This window comes from Phaenicophaeus curvirostris, chromosome 16, assembly GCF_032191515.1.
Source record: "Phaenicophaeus curvirostris isolate KB17595 chromosome 16, BPBGC_Pcur_1.0, whole genome shotgun sequence".
In the NCBI taxonomy this organism is placed as follows: Eukaryota; Metazoa; Chordata; class Aves; order Cuculiformes; family Cuculidae; genus Phaenicophaeus; species Phaenicophaeus curvirostris.
In genome coordinates, this window is record NC_091407.1 from 15,947,231 (window position 1) to 15,963,699 (window position 16,469).

The 16,469-nt window shown below is 50.2% G+C and overlaps 1 protein-coding gene across 1 annotated transcript; it reads left to right on the forward strand.

Annotated features, from left to right (window-relative positions):
* Positions 1–491: 491 nt before the first annotated feature.
* CCNF (cyclin F) lies at positions 492–16,456 on the forward strand. Its single transcript, XM_069870119.1, has 17 exons — positions 492–507; positions 4,413–4,567; positions 4,984–5,090; positions 7,367–7,434; positions 8,218–8,411; positions 8,768–8,821; positions 9,339–9,443; positions 10,352–10,429; positions 10,806–10,957; positions 12,062–12,226; positions 12,887–13,010; positions 13,354–13,534; positions 14,083–14,170; positions 14,705–14,804; positions 15,063–15,193; positions 15,370–15,539; positions 15,995–16,456. The coding sequence occupies exons 1-17, from the start codon at positions 495–497 to the stop codon at positions 16,417–16,419; spliced, it is 2,310 nt and encodes a 769-aa protein (XP_069726220.1). The 5' UTR covers positions 492–494; the 3' UTR covers positions 16,420–16,456.
* The last annotated feature ends 13 nt before the right edge of the window (positions 16,457–16,469 follow it).

Here is a 16,469-nt window from a genome sequence, read left to right on the forward strand (position 1 = left end):
GGCGCCGGCGGGGATGCGGAGGGGCTCCCGCTGCCCTGGCAACGCCGCGCGCGCGGGAGGGCGGGGGGGGAGCGGGGGGCGAGGGAGCGCAGCCCCGCGCGCCCGCGGGACGTTCGATTCGAATTCGCATCCTCGGCGCCCAATGGGAGCGCGCGGCGCGGCGCGGGCCCCGCCTCCCGCGGGCCTCGCGGCCAATCACAGCGCGCGCTGCGTTTAAAAAAAAAAAATTAAAAAAAAAATCACCCAGTGCGCGCGGCCAATGTTGGGGGCGTGGTCAGCAGCGGACGGGGGCGTGGTCAGTGCCGTAAAGGGGCGGGGCCAATGAGACGGGGGCGGGGGGCGCCGCTTACTCCTTCCCTGACCCGCGCTGAGCGGGGGGCGTGGCTAATAGGGGGCGTGGTCTCGTTGGAAGCCCCGCCCACGCGTAGTCAGGCCCCGCCCCTTCCCGCCGAGCGCGCGCCCCCGCCGAGCCGGTCCCGGGCGCCGGCGCCGCGATGAGGGCGGGCGGTGAGTGCGGAGCGGGGACGGGGCCGAGGATCTACCCCGACGGGCCCTTCCCGGGGAGCGGGGCGGGGGGGGGGGTCCGGGCACGCCGCAGCGTGCGCGACGGCGGGGGTGCAGTCGAACCGGGGGCGGCTCCGGTGTCCCCGGGGCTGTGCTGGGGCTCTCCCTCGCATCCCGGTTTGCGGGCGCGATAACGTGCAGCGTTATCCTAGGGTGCAGGATCCCCGCGTATTCCCGGTGAGAGCCGGGGCTTGGGCTCGGGGCGGCGGGGCTGCCGGGGTCCCACCCGGGCAGGGAAGCTCTGGAGCCTCCTCCGGCTCCGTATGCCCGGGAGCAGCCCCGAGGAGAAGGACTCGGGGTCCTGGAAGGTGAGAGGCTCAACGTGACCCGACCAGGTGCGCTCACAGCCCAGGAACAAACCGTGTCCTGGGTTGCACCCAGAGCGGTGGGACCGGCAGGGAGGGAGGGGATCCTGCCCCTCTGCTCTGTGAGACCCACCTGGAGGCTCGGGTTGAGTTTTCGGGTCTCCAGCGTAAGAAGCAGATGGAGCTGTTGGAGCGAGTCCAGAGGAGGCCACGGAGATGGTCCGAGGGCTGGAGCACCTCCTGTGCGAGGACAGGCTGGGAGAGTTGGGGTTGTTCAGCCTGGAGAGGAGAAGGCTGTGGGGAGACCTTAGAGCAGCTTCCAGTGCTGAAGGGGGCTCCAGGAAAGCTGGGGAGGGGCTTTTTACAAGGACATGGAGTGATAGGACGAGGAAGGGCTTTAAATTGAAAAGGGGGAGGTTTAGATTAGACCTTAGGAAGGAATTCTTGACGATGAGATTGGGGAGGCCCTGGCCCAGGTTGCCCAGAGCAGTGGTGGCTGCCCCATCCCTGGAGGTGTTCAAGGCCAGGTTGGATGGAGCTTTGAGCAGCCTGTGGGAGGTTTCGCTGACCATGACACAGGGGCAGAACTGGATGGACTTTAAGGTCCCTTCCAACCCAAATCATCTAATGATTCTGTCATTCTGTGATTCATGAACAGAAGAACCTGTATTAGCACAGTGGTGGCCATGGCTGATAGACCTTTTAGGAACCTGCAGGCTCCTTTTAAGGATCATGCTGAAAACCCAGATAGCCTTACTTCTGCCACCTAAAAACCTATGTGAAGGAACTGATTCTGATGCAGCAGCTTTGCTTTGAACAGCTTGTCTGTAAATTTTGTGCTGGCTCTGTGGTCTCTGTGGAGGCTGCCTGGTTGCATGGGCTCAGGGAGAGCTGAGGTTGTCACTGCCTGGTTCCTATGACTTTCCATTCACTGCATCTGCAGCTGGACAGAGTTGTTGCTTTTCCATTCTCCAAGAGAAACACGTTGTGATGCTGCTCCAGTCTTGCTGGAGTTCTGTGTGAAGAACTGCAGGCTAGTGGGAGACCAGGAGGCTTTTCATGGGTTAGGTGATAACCAGGAGATGAACGCCTAAATCAGAAGAGCAGGCCAAAGGGGGAAAAATAGTAATGGAGAAAAGTATTTGCCTAATTAAGATTCTCTGTCCTCACCCCAGCTTGTCAGCCCCATTCCACTTTCATTGTAAAAATGACTTGAGGTGCATCACTCAGAATGTGCTTCTGACCCTGTTGTCTCGCAGGGTCTCCACAGCTCTGGCTTGTTCTGCTTCATTGATAAACGGAGGGGCTGGGGTGTGTGTTCATAGAATCATAAAATGAATCATGGAATGCTTTGGGTTGGAAGGGACCTTTACAGCTCATTCAGTCAAACCCCCCTGCAGGAGCAGGGATGTCTTCAACTAGATCAGGTTGCTCATAGCCCCATCCAGCCTTGAATGTTTCCAGGGATGGGGCATCCACTGCCTCCCTGGGCAACCTGTGCCAGGGCCTCAGCACCCTCAGTGTAAGAATTTCTTCCTTATATCCAGTCTAAATCTCTTCTCCCTTAGTTCACAACTATTACTCCTCATCTCACAACAAGCCTTGCCGAAAAGCCCGTCCTCATCATTCCTGGAGCCCCTCTCGGTACTGGAGGCTGCTCTAAGGTCTTCCTGGAGCCTTCTCTTCTTGAACAACCCCAACTCTTTCAGCCTGTCCTCACACAGGCGATGCTCCAGCCCTTGGATCCTCTTCGTGGCCTCCTCTGGACTCACTCCAACCACACCATGTCCTCCCTGTGCTGCTTTAGCTCTGCTGGCTTCATTTATGTCAGAAACCATGCCAGCTAACAGTGAGCACACACAGACAGGGCATGCAGGCAGGGCTGGGCTCTCCAGGGAGCCTGCATCTTTAATAAACTTATTATCAAGTCAGTAAATAAATTTCCAAAGTGTAATCTCTTTGTATAAGGCTGGGACCAGATTTGAAAAATACAACCAAGAAATCTTCTGTAATAAAGACAGAGGTGGTTACGTGGCCCTTTAATTTGTAGGACTCGAGCTTCCACTTCAGAATTTAGGTTTTGAGCCCTCTGTTCTGCAGAGACCCTGTTCAGCCCTTTTCTTGCGCAGGAACGGGTGCTCTGGCTCATGTGGGCCTCTCCGAGGGCTGTGGGAGGTTGGTGTGGCAGCAAGCCATGGTGGCATCTCCACTGCTGCAGGGAAGGGCCTGGAAAGGTGCAGCAGGAACTGGGATGATCTTAGGTCCTCCTACCCCAGGACCACTCTGAAGGTGATCCTTCGCTGCCCCTTCTAGGCTGGGGCTGAGGAATGTGCTTTTTTTGGGGGGAATTCCTGCCCAGCCCTTATCAGTGGCCAGGATGGAGATGTCCTGGGAGATGGAGAAGGGCCTGGCTTTCCACTGGAAAGTCCCAGTCCCTCCCCGTGAGAAGAACTCTCATGCTCTTCTTGGGTTTGCCTCAAGCTGGAGAAATGGGGCTGTGTGAACCTCATGAGGTTCAACAAAGCCAAGTGCAAGGTCCTACAGCTGGGTCAGGGCACTCCACAGTTTCAATACAGGATGGGGGATGATGTGATTGAGAGTTGGAGTTGTTTGGCCTGGAAAAGAGAAGGCTCTAGGGAGACCTTATAGTGACCTTCCAGTACCTGAAGGGGCTACAAGAAAGCTGGGGAGGGGCTGTTCACAAAGGCTTGGGGTGATAGGCTGAGGGGGAATAGCTTTAAACTGGAGAGGGGCAGATTTAGACTAGACATAAGGAGGAATTTCTTCACTGTGGGAGTGGTGCGGCCCTAGCCCAGGTTCCCCAGGGAAGCTGTGGCTGCCCCATGCCTGGAGGTGTTCAAATACAGGTTGGATGGGGCCCTGGGCAGCCTAATCCAGTAGGAGGTGTCCCTGCCCATGGCAGGGGAGTGGAACTAGATTATCTTTAAGGTCCCTTCCAACCACACTATTCTTTAATTCTATCCATTGGATCCATTTCCTCTCTTGACAAATGCAGTGAGGGTAAACCTTGTTTTAACAAGGAACAGACAATGTAGGTGATACCTTAACCTATGAATGCTGCAGCTTCCAAAATGGACATTCTGGTTCTTAGGGCTCTTCCATGAGCACCTATAGCTGCTTAGAAGGATGGACTTGAGCTGGTGTGGTGGGTCTGCACCTCCTGGTCTCTCTGGTGACGTTTCAAGGGCTGCTGTCAATTGAGAAGGAAAAGTTAGGTTGTGGAGGAGGTAAATGGAGTTGTACTAGTGACCGTTCAACTCAACGTAGTCCAATGATGGAGCTCGGGCCTGGAAGGGTTCTCCTCAGTGAATAGGACCTGAGCGTGAGCCATCCCTCCCAAGCTCCCAGCTGAACTAAACCGAGCGAGTCACTGCTCCCTGGCTCAGTCCCGTACCGCTGTGTGGCACAGGTTGGATTGCTCTAGGATTAATGCATTTGAGGATGTGTCTTATGCTGCAGTGAACAGATATTCCAGCAAATGTTCCATCACTAACTGAGCTGTCCCATGGTTTTGTTTTCCAGTGATTCACTGTAGATGTTCCAGGTGTTTTTCTTTCCCTTCAAAGCGAAGGATGAGAAAACGGCCTCGAGTCCTTACGTTGTTAAGTCTGCCCGAGGATGTTCTGTTTCATGTTCTGAAGGGCCTTCCAGCAGAGGACATCCTCTCGGTCAGAGCGGTGAGTCCCTCTCTCACGCCCATGGCTCATCTCTGCCTTTGGGAGCCACAGCTGCCACGGGAGCAGCCGGTGTCTCAGGTCAGACCAAACCTGGAGAGAAGCAGAGAATACAGGCAGTAATCAGGTACTTGGTCTCTTGGTAGCAGTTCTATCTCCCAGTACTCAAACTTGAGCAGATCATCAACAGCATTTGAGTGCTCTGTGTAAATTTGCTGTGGGAGTTGTCCTGCTTAGACACTGCAGCTAAACAAATGAGTTTGGTTTGGCATCTCTTGCCTTAGTGGTGATAAGAGAGGTAATGAGTTACGATTAACTTGTGAATTATTAGTTACCTATCTAAAATTAGATTGCAAAGCTCTATTTCTTTGTTTGTGTCTTTACTTTAGTAGTTATTATTTTATGCTTTCCCCTTGCAGGTGCACTCACATCTCAAATACCTTGTGGACAATCATGCTAGTGTGTGGGCGTGTGCAAGTTTCCAAGAAATATGGCCTTCTCCAAACAACCTGAAGATGTTTGAAAGGTAAGCTTTAAGAATCAAATTTGTCTGATGTTGTAGAGGAGGATGTTTGAAGATAGACTTGGATTGTGGAGAATGGATTGAGAACAGCTCTGAAGAGAGGGTACTGGGGGATGAGAAGATCAACATAAGCTGGCAACGTGCACTTGCAGCCCCTGAAGCAACCGTGTCCTGGGCTGCATCCAGAGCAGTGGGACCAGAAGGGCAAGGGAGGAGATACTACCCCTCTGCTTCTCTCTGGTGAGACCACACCTGGAGCCCTGTGTCCGGTTCTGGAGTCCTTAGCACAGGGAGGACATGGAGCTGTTGGAGCGAGTCCAGAGGAGGACACACAGATGATCTGAGGGCTGGAGCACCTCTGCTGTGAGGCCAGGCTGAGAGAGTCATGGTTATTCAGCCTGGAGAAGAGAAGGCTGTGGGGAGGCCTCAGAGCAGCTTTCAATGCTAAAAGGGGCTCCAGAAAAGCTAGGGAGGGGCTCTTGATCGGGCAATGCAGGAATAGGATGAGGGGGAATGGTTTTCATCTGAAAGAGGGGAGATTGAGATGAGACCTTGGAAGAAATGTTTTCCAGTGAAGGGTGAGGGTGGGGAGGCCCTGGCCCAGGTTGCCCAGAGAAGTCATGACTGCCCCAGCCCTGGAGGTGTTCAAGGCCAGGTGGGATGGAGCTTGGAGCCCCTGATCCAGTGGGAGGTGTCCCTGCCCATGGCAGGGAGTTTGGAACTGGATGGGCTTTGAGGTCCCTTCCAACTCAAACCATCCCATTACTTTTATGGTTCTGTGATACACAGTTCTAATCAGTCCTCGCTGTAATTGGGATCTGACTTCCCCTTGTTGTATCTGTCTTTGCTGAATGGTGGTAAAGAACCACTGATTTTAGGTCTAAGCTGCAGCTCAGAGCTGCTGTCGCTTTATCTGCAGCAAGGCCCGTTGCGTTTACCAAAGCTATTTCACTTTTGGGGCATTAATATCCCATATTGGAACACCACACGCTAAAAACTGGTTTTGGTGCTTCCATGGGAATGTGCAAGTGAGACCAGAGGCCCCAGAGCATAACAACAGTGTTTCTGAGCTGTTCGGGTCACACCGTGTGCAAACCAGTGTATTGAAAAATAGGTACGTTTTGTACCTATTTTGTTGAGATGAGTAAAGCTTGAAAGGGTAATGGCAAGTCTGCCTCAAAATGAAGGAGAGTGTCTTTTTCTCCATATGATTTGAAGAGGATCATAGAAAATCATAGAATCACCAGGTTGGAAAAGGCCCACTGGATCATCAAGCCCAACCATTCCCATCAGTCACTAAACCATGTCCCTCAGCACCTCGTCCACCCGTCCCTTAAACCCCTCCAGGGAAGGTGACTCAACCCCCTCCCTGGGCAGCCTCTGCCAGTGCCCAATGACCCTTTCTTTGAAATTTTTTTTCCTAATGTCCAGCCTGAACCTCCCTTGGTGGAGCTTGAGGCCATTCCCTCTCGTCCTGTCCCCTGCCACTTGGGAGAAGAGCCCAGCTCCCTCCTCTCCGCAACCTCCTTTCAGGAAGTTGTAGAGAGCAATGAGGTCTCCCCTCAGCTTTCTCTTCTCCAGGCTAAACAACTCCAGGATCTGTCGGTTTGAATGTCGTGATAAGTGTTTTGTTTCTGACTGTTGCCTTTGCTGCAATGGGTGAATTATGTTGTTTCTGAAAACAACTTATCTCTGCATTGGTTTGTGAGTGAGGAGCACGATGGCTTGGTGCATGTTCTTTGGGGTACAAGCACCACAATACGTTAACACATTCTGGCACTGGGTTCATTGAATCATAGAATGGTTTGAGTTGGAAGGGACTTTGAAGATCATCCAATTCCACCACCCTACCATGGGCAGGGTCACCTCCCACTGGATCAGGGGCTCCAAACTGCATCCAACCTGGCCTTGAACACCTCCAGGGGTGGGGCAGCCACCAGTTCCTTGGGCAACCTGTGCAGTGCCTCACCCTCCTCATTGTGAAGAAATTCCTCCTTATGTCTAGTCTAAATCTGCCCCTCTCCAGTTTATACCTGTGAATGTTCCATGGGAATGGGTGCTGTGAGTTGTCAAACCCTCAACGTGGGCACACTAAAGGGCTGAAGCTAGAAAAGCTTCAGTATGGCTTATGTTTCACTTCTGTAGTGAAGCATATACACTGATGGCTCAACAAATATGGGTGTAATTCACAGCCTGGCCCCTGCCAGGGGGTTTGAGGCCGTGGGCCTGGAAGCTCCTACAGACTTTAACCTGAAGGGTCTTCTCTGTTTCCCACTCAGGGCTGCCGAAAGGGGGAACTTTGAAGCTGCTGTGAAGCTGGGGATAGCGTACCTGTACAACGAAGGCTGTAAGTGTTGGCGCTTGCCCTCTGCTCCTTGGGGAAGGTAGCGTGGTAGAAGGAGATACAGATGAGCTAAAGGCTTATTTACAGACACAGGGCAGGGCGATTGTCCCGTCGGAAAGCTGGCACATTTCCTGGCTGCCCACAGAGCTGATTCTCCTGTATCTTGAGCACAGATGCCTTTGCACCCACGCTCTAGAGCAGTGAAGTGCAGGGCCAGTTCGCTGTCTCCACCCTGTGGTGAGGTCTCCATTACTGTGGTGCCTCTCCAGTTTCACCTTTTGGTGCAGCCGAAGCACCGGCAGCTCGACTGCTGGAGGTTATCAGGCAGCATCCTGCGTGGCACTTTGAAAAGGAGAAAATGAGCCAATGGGCAGAGTATGGATGTGTTTAGAAGTAAATCCTTGTAAGCTTCTGCTCAGACCTGGCTGCTCATCTCACCTGCTAAACACACCACGTGGGAACGGTGACTGGCAGAGGGGCTCTTGCAGAGGTAGCTGGCAAGGCAGCACCTTCCAAACCCGCTCACTTGTACTCGGACAAGAATTAACGTGGTTTTGAGTGCTGGTGTTTGCAGAATGTCTGCGTGTGTCCCCACTTTAGGGTTACACCTTCCTGAAGACCAACTGTGGTAAGGTTTTTTCTTCTTTTACCGTCTCCATGACTTTTAAGGCTCCAAAGGGAAGACACAGTTCAGTCATTGTATCCTGTTGTCCATCTCAGCGTGACTAAATGCCCAGCAGACAGGAACAAACTTTAAACTGTTGCTGGCTGGTTTTTTTTGTTCAGTGTCCATCTCTGACGAGGGTCGTGCAGAAGTGAATGGATTAAAGGCATCGCATTTCTTCAGTCTGGCAGAACGTTTGAATGTGTGCGCAGCCCCCTTTATCTGGCTTTTTATCCGTCCTCCCTGGTCCTTGAGCGGAAGCTGCTGTAAAGCTGTGGTCTATGAGAGCCTCAAGGCAGAGTGTGAGCAGGAGAAGGTAAGATTTCTTTCTGTCATTGGCTTTAACGCAGACTTGTGGCTGCATCCAATTCTTCTGGAAAAAAAACGGTTTTGTTTTCCTAGGGAGCTTCTCTCTTCTTGTTGCTTAAATGATTGTGGATCAATCATTTTAATGAATTTATTGCCTACCTACGCTTGGCGCATTGTGAGCACCGGAGGGCTGTACTGTCTCTTTTGAGAGATCCGGTACTGTCTCAGAGATATAAGATCAAGAAAAGCAAAGTGGGGGAATGATTGATAGGCAAACAAAATCATAGTCTGGAATTACTGGCAAAAAATTGCTGCTGTTCTTTGTTTGTCTTTAATGGTGCTTTATTTTAATGCTTTCTTCAGGCTCAGAAAGGATCTATTCTCCACTGCTTGGCTAAGGTGTTGAGTCTCTTTGAGGTGAGCAGTGTTTCTGATTTGATGTGTTTGGGTGCATTTTGGTGATGCTGATGCTGTTTACCTTGATTTAAAAACAAAAATCAGCCAAATGCTCTTATTCCTTGAGTGACTTAGGAATTTCTGCTCTAATGAGTTTAATTTACTGGTTGTTTAATGGAACATTATCAACTTAGTTTGCTGAACTTCACAAACAGCGACATTGATCGTGGGCACGCAACGTTGTGAGTCCCAAAGGAAGCCTTCCAGTCAGAATGCATATCAAAAAAACAAAAGTACTTTCTCAGTGGCAAGCAAGCCAGAAAGCTTTTGTCTGGCCAAGGGGAGCACTAACTGGTTCCTGAGCCTGGATCTTCTAACGGCAGCACCGAGTGGGTGTGGGAGCCCCTCTCAAAGCCTGAGACAGACATGCAGATGGTTGATTCTGCTTTGTAGCTTTCTGTACAGAGCTGTTCTGGAGCTTCTGAAGTATCGAGATCTGTCTGGGCAGCAAAAATATTGTCCTGCCTTTTGTTCTTAGGATGAAGAAAAGAGGAAAGAATCCCTTGAAATGTTTGAAGAATCCTCAAAGCAGGGTTGTTTGAACAGCTCCTACCTCCTTTGGGAAAGTAACAGAAAGGCTGCTGTAAGTAGTGTTTTTTTGTCTCAAAATGACTTTTCCACTGTAACTTTTGAACCTCTTATGAGCAATGAATGTACACAGAGAGAAATTGCTGTTGGTGTTGTTCACTTTGGAGAAGAGAAGGTTTGGAAACCTCAGAGCAGCTTCCAGTACTGAAAGGGGCTCCAGGAAAGCTGGGGAGGGGATTTTTACCAGGGCATGTGGTGATGGGATGAGGAGAAATGGCTTTAAATTGGAAGGGCGAAGATTTAGATTAGATGTTAGGCAGAAATTCTTCACAATGAGGATGGGGAGGCCCTGGCCCAGGTTGCCCAGAGCAGTGGTGGCTGCCCCATCCCTGGAGGTGTTCCAGGCCAGGTTGGATGGGGCTTGGAGCCCCTGATCCAGTGGGAGGTGTCCCTGCCCATGGCAGGGGGTGGGACTGGGTGAGCTTTGAGGTCCCTTTGAACCCAAACCATTGCATGATTTCTCAGAACTTACTCTCCTCATATACAAGGAGAGCACCAAGAACTCTCAAATGAGCATTAGTGTTTGAAGCGAGCGAGTGTGTTTGAAGTGAGCAAGTCCACGCGCAGCTGCACCGAGGTGTGAACAGCAGTTCTTTGCACTGCCGGCTAGCTGGTGGACACATGGCTCGTTTGGGAACGGGAGAGGGAAACTTCTACATTGCCATCCTTGATTCAGCCATAGCTCGTATGTCTGAGCCCCAGGTGACCTGTCTCGTTCCTTTGAGACCTGGGCAAGGACTGAAGAAAGCTTCTGAACAGCAATGTTCTCATGATGAGAAAGTCTGGTTGCTGAAACAACAGACATACCCACAGGCAGAGTTTTTACTCTGTGTATTGATGCTGCAATCCTGTTCGTTGTATCAAGGTGATGGGTTTGAAATCTGTTTCCATTCCCCTCCGTAGATGTCGGATCCTGGCAGATACCTCCAAAGTCTCAGGCAGCTACGAGACTATGCAGCGAAGGGCTGCTGGGAAGCACAGGTAAGACTGACTTTTCCCAGGAAAACAATCTTTATTTGGTCTTTTCTGTGTTTTCAGTGTAGGTTTGGACTCCCCTCTTGAAAAGCAGGGTCAAAATTGCTGAATAATATCTATATGTGCGTGCTCTGCAGATTCCCCCTCTTGGAAAATACTGTGGACAGACACAGCTTTTGATGGACTTTTGAAGGCCTGCTCCAAATAATGTGTACATCCAACATTTAAGCCAAACTAAGAACTGACAATTCAGTTGCCTTTTAAACAGTTCATGTTCAGTCTCTGTTTTCAGCAGGAAAATGACAGGGCCATTCTGTGCTGCGTTAGCGTGCATTTGGTAAAAGAAAATAAAATACTTTCTTTTGTGTTCTCTCTATTACAGATGGCATTAGCCAAAGTCTGTGGGAGTGGAAACCAACTAGGATTAGAAGCGAAATCTTCCAGTGAAATGGTGTCTCAAATCTTTCAAGCTTCCCTTCCTATCAGCAAGCAAAGTATCTTCACTGTGCAGAAAGGGATGAATGAAACGATGAGGTAAAAACTCCTATCTGGGCATCAGGCCACACAGCAGAAATCAGAGCCCGTGTCCCTCTACATCTGTAGAAGGAAACAAATCCAGAAGGAGGTCTGATGGAAGGTGGCACCTTTTGCTTTGCTCTTCTGTGACGCATCTCCTCCTGTGCATGATCTCAGCACAGGAAGGACACGGAGCTGTTGGAGCGAGTCCAGAGGAGGCCACAGAGATGATCCGAGGGCTGAAGCATCTCCTGTACAGAGTAGGGCTGAGAGAGTTGGGGTTCAGCCTGGAGAAGAGAAATCTGTGGGGAGACCTTAGAGCAGCTTCCAGTACTGAAGGGGGCTCCAGGAAAGCTGGGAAGGGGCTCTTGATCGGGGAGTGCAGGGATAGATCAAGGGGGAACAGTTTTCAACTGAGAGAAGGGAGATTGAGAGGAGATCTTAGGGAGAAATGTTTTACTGTGAGGGTGGGGAGGCCCTGGCCCAGGTTGCCCAGAGCAGTGGTGGCTGCCCCATCCCTGGAGGTGTTCAGGGACAGGTTGGATGGGCCTTGGAGCCCCTGATCCTGTGGGAGGTGTCCCTGCCCATGGCAGGGGCTGGAACTGGATGGGCTTTGAGGTCCCTTCCCACCCAGAGTATTCCATGGTTCTATGATGGACATTGTGCAAAAAGGAGCATAAGAGCCCTTATTCCCAGCCCTGATGAAGAACTGAAATGAGGAGTAGGGTTTTCCTGGACTGTAAGTTCTTGCATCTGTCAAGCCTAACAGGTTCTTCAAGAACTGGAGGCAGTGTTTGACGTGTCAGAGGTACAATTACTCTCCAGGTAACTCTCCAGGTGCCCTTCAGCCTCCGAACTGATAAGCCCTACGCCTTTCCGTGCGCAAGTACCTATTAATTGTAGGTTAGCTTCTAATTCCATTTCACAGACGGCTCAGGATGATCGTGGACCCTTCAGAGGATAACAGCCCTCTGGTTGCAAATCGTTATCTCAGTGCAACAAGTCATTATCCCAAAAATTCTTCTGTTTGAATTCCTTTGTTAGAACGTTTGAGTCGAGAAGGGACTCAGCCCAGGTCTGGATGGGCACTAACTGTGTGGATTGTCTCTCTTCCCTGCCTAGGTACATCCTGGTCGATTGGCTGGTTGAAGTGGCTACCATGAAAGACTTTTCTAGCTTGTGCCTTCACATGACAGTGGGATGCGTGGATCGTTACTTGAAGCTGAGACCTGTCCCTCGGACTCAACTCCAGCTTCTGGGAATAGCCTGCATGGTCATTTGCACACGGTAGGGGCTCGGACTGCTGAACAGAGGTGGTTATTATGATAGTTGAAATTAATTACTGCAGCTCAAGCTTTTTTTCCTCTCTTGCTAATAATAATAATACTACCGAAAAAAAAAATCTTTGGCTTCCTTCTACTTTGCTGCTGCTTGAATTGTTTTCTCATACAAAAACTCACAATCTCTACAAACAAGCACAGAAAATGTTCCTTGAACATGTTTATAAATATGAAAATGCTCCATAGTGGTGGGTTGGTCCAAATGCATTCCATGAGCAATTTAAGTCTTCGATGCCGTATCGGCATGGGTGACCCTGTCAGCAACACCTGCAGCAGCGTTGTTACCGGTTCAGTTACGCTCAGATGAACAGCAGGGTGTGCTGGGAGATAATTCTTCTGTGTTAGGTCCATTAATATCTTGTATCTTAACCTAGGAGTTGTTTCATAAATGAGAAATTATGAGTGTTGTAGATGCTTCTAGTGTAAATATGAAATAATTGAAGAGTTGCTTTTCTTTCTGTCCTGGTCTTTACTAGGAAAAAGTACCTTATAAACTTGTTCAATTCTTTGGTCATCCTGAGTGCATTTATCTGTCACAAAACCACTAGTATTCAGGTGCACCAGTTCTTGTTCTTCTGGGGTTAACTGTTAATATTTGATATCACAGTTTCATCAGCAAAGAGATCTTGACGATCCGGGAAGCTGTGTGGCTAACAGACAACACATACAAATATGAAGACTTGGTCAGAATGATGGGTGAGATCATTTCTGCCTTAGAAGGAAAGATACGGGTGAGTTTGGGCTGCGGAACAAATATTTTAACCCGTGGGCTGTTGTTGAAACCAGGTTATTGTGATTAGCACTGCTCCTCACTCAGGCTGGTGGGGGTTTGTGCGAGTGTTCTCCATCAGCTGTGGACATCGCATACATTTTAGAGCATGGAGATGCGGAATGCTCTGCCTTCCTGTGGAGATGAAAACTGAAGCTTTAAGAGCTTTTTCAGTGTCCATATAGTAGTTTAAAAACCAAATAATCCAAGCCTGCTGTAATGAAAACAGCACCTCTTTGAAACAGCTGTGTATAAGAACTCATGCTTGACTTGATTTGCAACTCCTCTTCTCCCTTGCGCACCAGATACCAACCATCGTGGACTACAAGGAAGTGTTGTCGAAGGTAGTCTTGCTGGAGAGAAGGACTCTGCACCTCTACAGCTTCATTTGTGAGCTGTCGCTCCTCAACACAAGCCTTTGTGTGTACTCCCCAGCTCGGCTGGCTGCTGCCGCGCTGCTGCTGGCCAAGATCCTGCACAGGCAAGGTAAGAAGCCGTCTCCTACCTGGAGCTGCAGGACACCTGCCTGGTCTTTTTGGGAGCCTTTGGGGGTTTTTAGTGTTACTTTATAGGCAAAATGTCCCTATCACTTGGCAGGGGAGAAGATGGGGACAGATACTGCCCTGCCCGTGGCAGGGGGGTTGGAACTAGGTGATCTTTAAGGTCCCTTCCAACCCAAACCTTTCTATGATATTAGGCTTAAAAATGGAGAGTTGAGTTTAGTCCATTTTACCTCTTAATTGCTGTGATGAACAAGGGTGTTGGAATCAAGTATATTAGAATCATGAAATGGTTAAGGGTCAGAAGGGACCTTAAAGCCCATCCAGTTCCACCCCCCTGTCTTGGGCAGGGACACCTCCCACTGGCTCAAAGCCCCATCCAGCCTGGCCTTGAAGCTGATTGTGAACTTGAACAAACTACGTAGATGCAAAAGCTTGTAAAGATCACAATCTTTAACTCATTTTTTTTTGTTAAAGATTGTCCTATTACAGAACTGAGCTTCACAAAACAGTACTGTGTGTTCTCTCCTCCAGCGCGGCCCTGGACCAGCCAGCTGTCCGAGTGTACCGGCTTCTCTTTTGAAGACCTGCTGCCCTGTGTACTGAGCCTCCACCAAAAGTGGTAATCCTTCTGGAACTCTTCTGGGCAGGCACATGAGTTCTTGGGTTCCAGCTCTTGCAGACAAGCTGCATCAATCCAGTCAGCCCTTCCCATGAAGGATGGGGCTTTGCGAAACTGCCTGGTGCCCCCCTCCAAGGCAGTTCAGGAAAGAGCACTTCCATTTCTCCCAGCTGGTAGTGGCACAGAAAATTGGATGCTTCACAAGATTAACAGTTGCAGTTTGCCAAACATCACTCTTTTCAGATTACAACTGGCCTAAAGCTTCAGGAGGAGTTCCTGTAGCAGAAGTAACCCATTTTTTTAAAGAATACAAGGCAAATATCTTGTTTACCTCAAGGAACAGAAGAGAAATTAGATGTTCATATGCTTAGAAACCAAGAGTCCTGGCCAAGTGCATCGCAGCTCTGCTGAAACACCAACTTCCTTAGCACAGCGCTGAGCTGGGCAGAGGGAAAGGACTTAAATGGGCAGGTTTTGTTAACCGCATTCATATATAGTCCATGCTAAGATTGAGGTTTTAATCTTTCTTTCCAGTTTCCATGACGACGTCCCAAAGGATTATAGGCAGGTGTCCTTAATGGCGGTGAAACAACGATATGAAGATGAGCGTTACGAAGAAATAGGGAAAGAAAAGGTGAGTGAGCTCTCTGTCTTCCTGTGCTGATGTGTAATGGCAAAGCTGCCATGCGATAGGATGTAGTGAACTCCAAGCAACAGCAAGCAGTTTCTAAATTAGACTCTTGGAGAAGAGAGTATCTAAAAGTGGTGGCTTTAACCTGGTTGAGCACCTGTGGGAAGAACTCGCTGCGATCGGTTTCCCCTAGAAAATGGAGAGAGCCTCACAGCAGAGGGAAGCTCACAGTCTAATTCTTAGTGGCTTTTTGGTTTTCAGATGATGAGTTACAGCCAGCTCTGTTCAGTGTTGGGTGTGAAACAGGAGGAGCCGGAGCCCAGTTCTTTGCACACAAATGTGGTGGAAATTCAGACTTTCCTTAGTTCTCCCTCTGGAAAGAGAACGAAAAGGTGAGTATAATTCATCATGGTAACTGTAAATTAGCATGAGCCTTTCCTCCTCTCCGGTACCTTGAGGTTCAATCCTTAAATATGATCTATTTTCCTGCAATTACCTTGCTATACCTATTAAAGAGAGAAAAGATGACTTGGGTTTTAATGTGCGATTCTGGATTGTGTCTGTGCAGGAGGAGGGAGGACAGCATTCCAGAGGACAGGGGCAGCTTTGTGACCACTCCCACGGCGGAGCTCTCCACCCAGGAGGAAAGCCTGCTGGACAACTTCCTTGACTGGAGCTTAGATTCCTGCTCTGGTTACGAAGGTGATCAGGAAAGTGAAGGAGAGAGAGAGGGAGACGGTGAGGGTTTTATTCTTCTTATAGACACCAGATGAGAGAACTAAAGCTGTCGTCTGTGCATAAAACTGTCTCAGGCAGCAGAAGCCTGAACTTCCAGCTGAAGAAAAGTTTGAAACCCTCTCCCCCTTCCCCAGGGGTTGTGATTGTTAGACTGTTTGGGAGGTACAGTTCTGTTCTCTGTATCGGGGGGTGTAGCTGCGTGGTGTTCCAGAGGGAGATTGTTCAGGTACTGCTGGTGGGGGATCGAAGGGGATGATGACCCATTATCCATTTGTTTTGATGACACTGGGAGTGGCTGCTCGTTGCCCAAACAGCCCGAGGAGGGAGAGCTGTGTCTGCAATGAGGCCAGACACAAGGTTTATGCTCTTGCTTGTTATTTTTCCTGTTTGGTTTCTGTGCCGAATGCCTGCTTGGTGTTGCCCAAATCAAAATTAACCTTTTCCTTTTATCGCAGTGACAGGTCCCAGCGGGATCCTGGATGTGACAGTGGTCTATATGGACCCTGCAGACCACTGCTGCCACGACTCCAGTGATGAGGACCTCTCCGTGGGGTGGGCTGTGCCCGCGGCACCTCAGAGGGCGGCTCAGCTGCCGGACGACACTCACGGCCTTTCGGCGCATCTCACCCTACGGAATCCTAACCTGGAAGGGAGTTCCGGCTACTCTTCTGTCAACAGTGCCAGCCCCACGTCTTCCACCGAAGGCGGCCTTGGAGTACCTCACAAACCTACCTCAGCACCGTCCCTGGGCAGGGACTCCTGGCTCCAGCCGCTCTGTGCCAGGCCCTGCGACAGCAAACGCGACCGCCGGCAGGTCAAGCGGAAACACGTGGCAGAGCACAGTGAAGGAAGGGGGGACCTGGGCTTCTTAAGCCTCTGATTTCTCCATGCTCTTTACTTTCCTAGGCTTCCTGGAAACAGTGTTTCTGT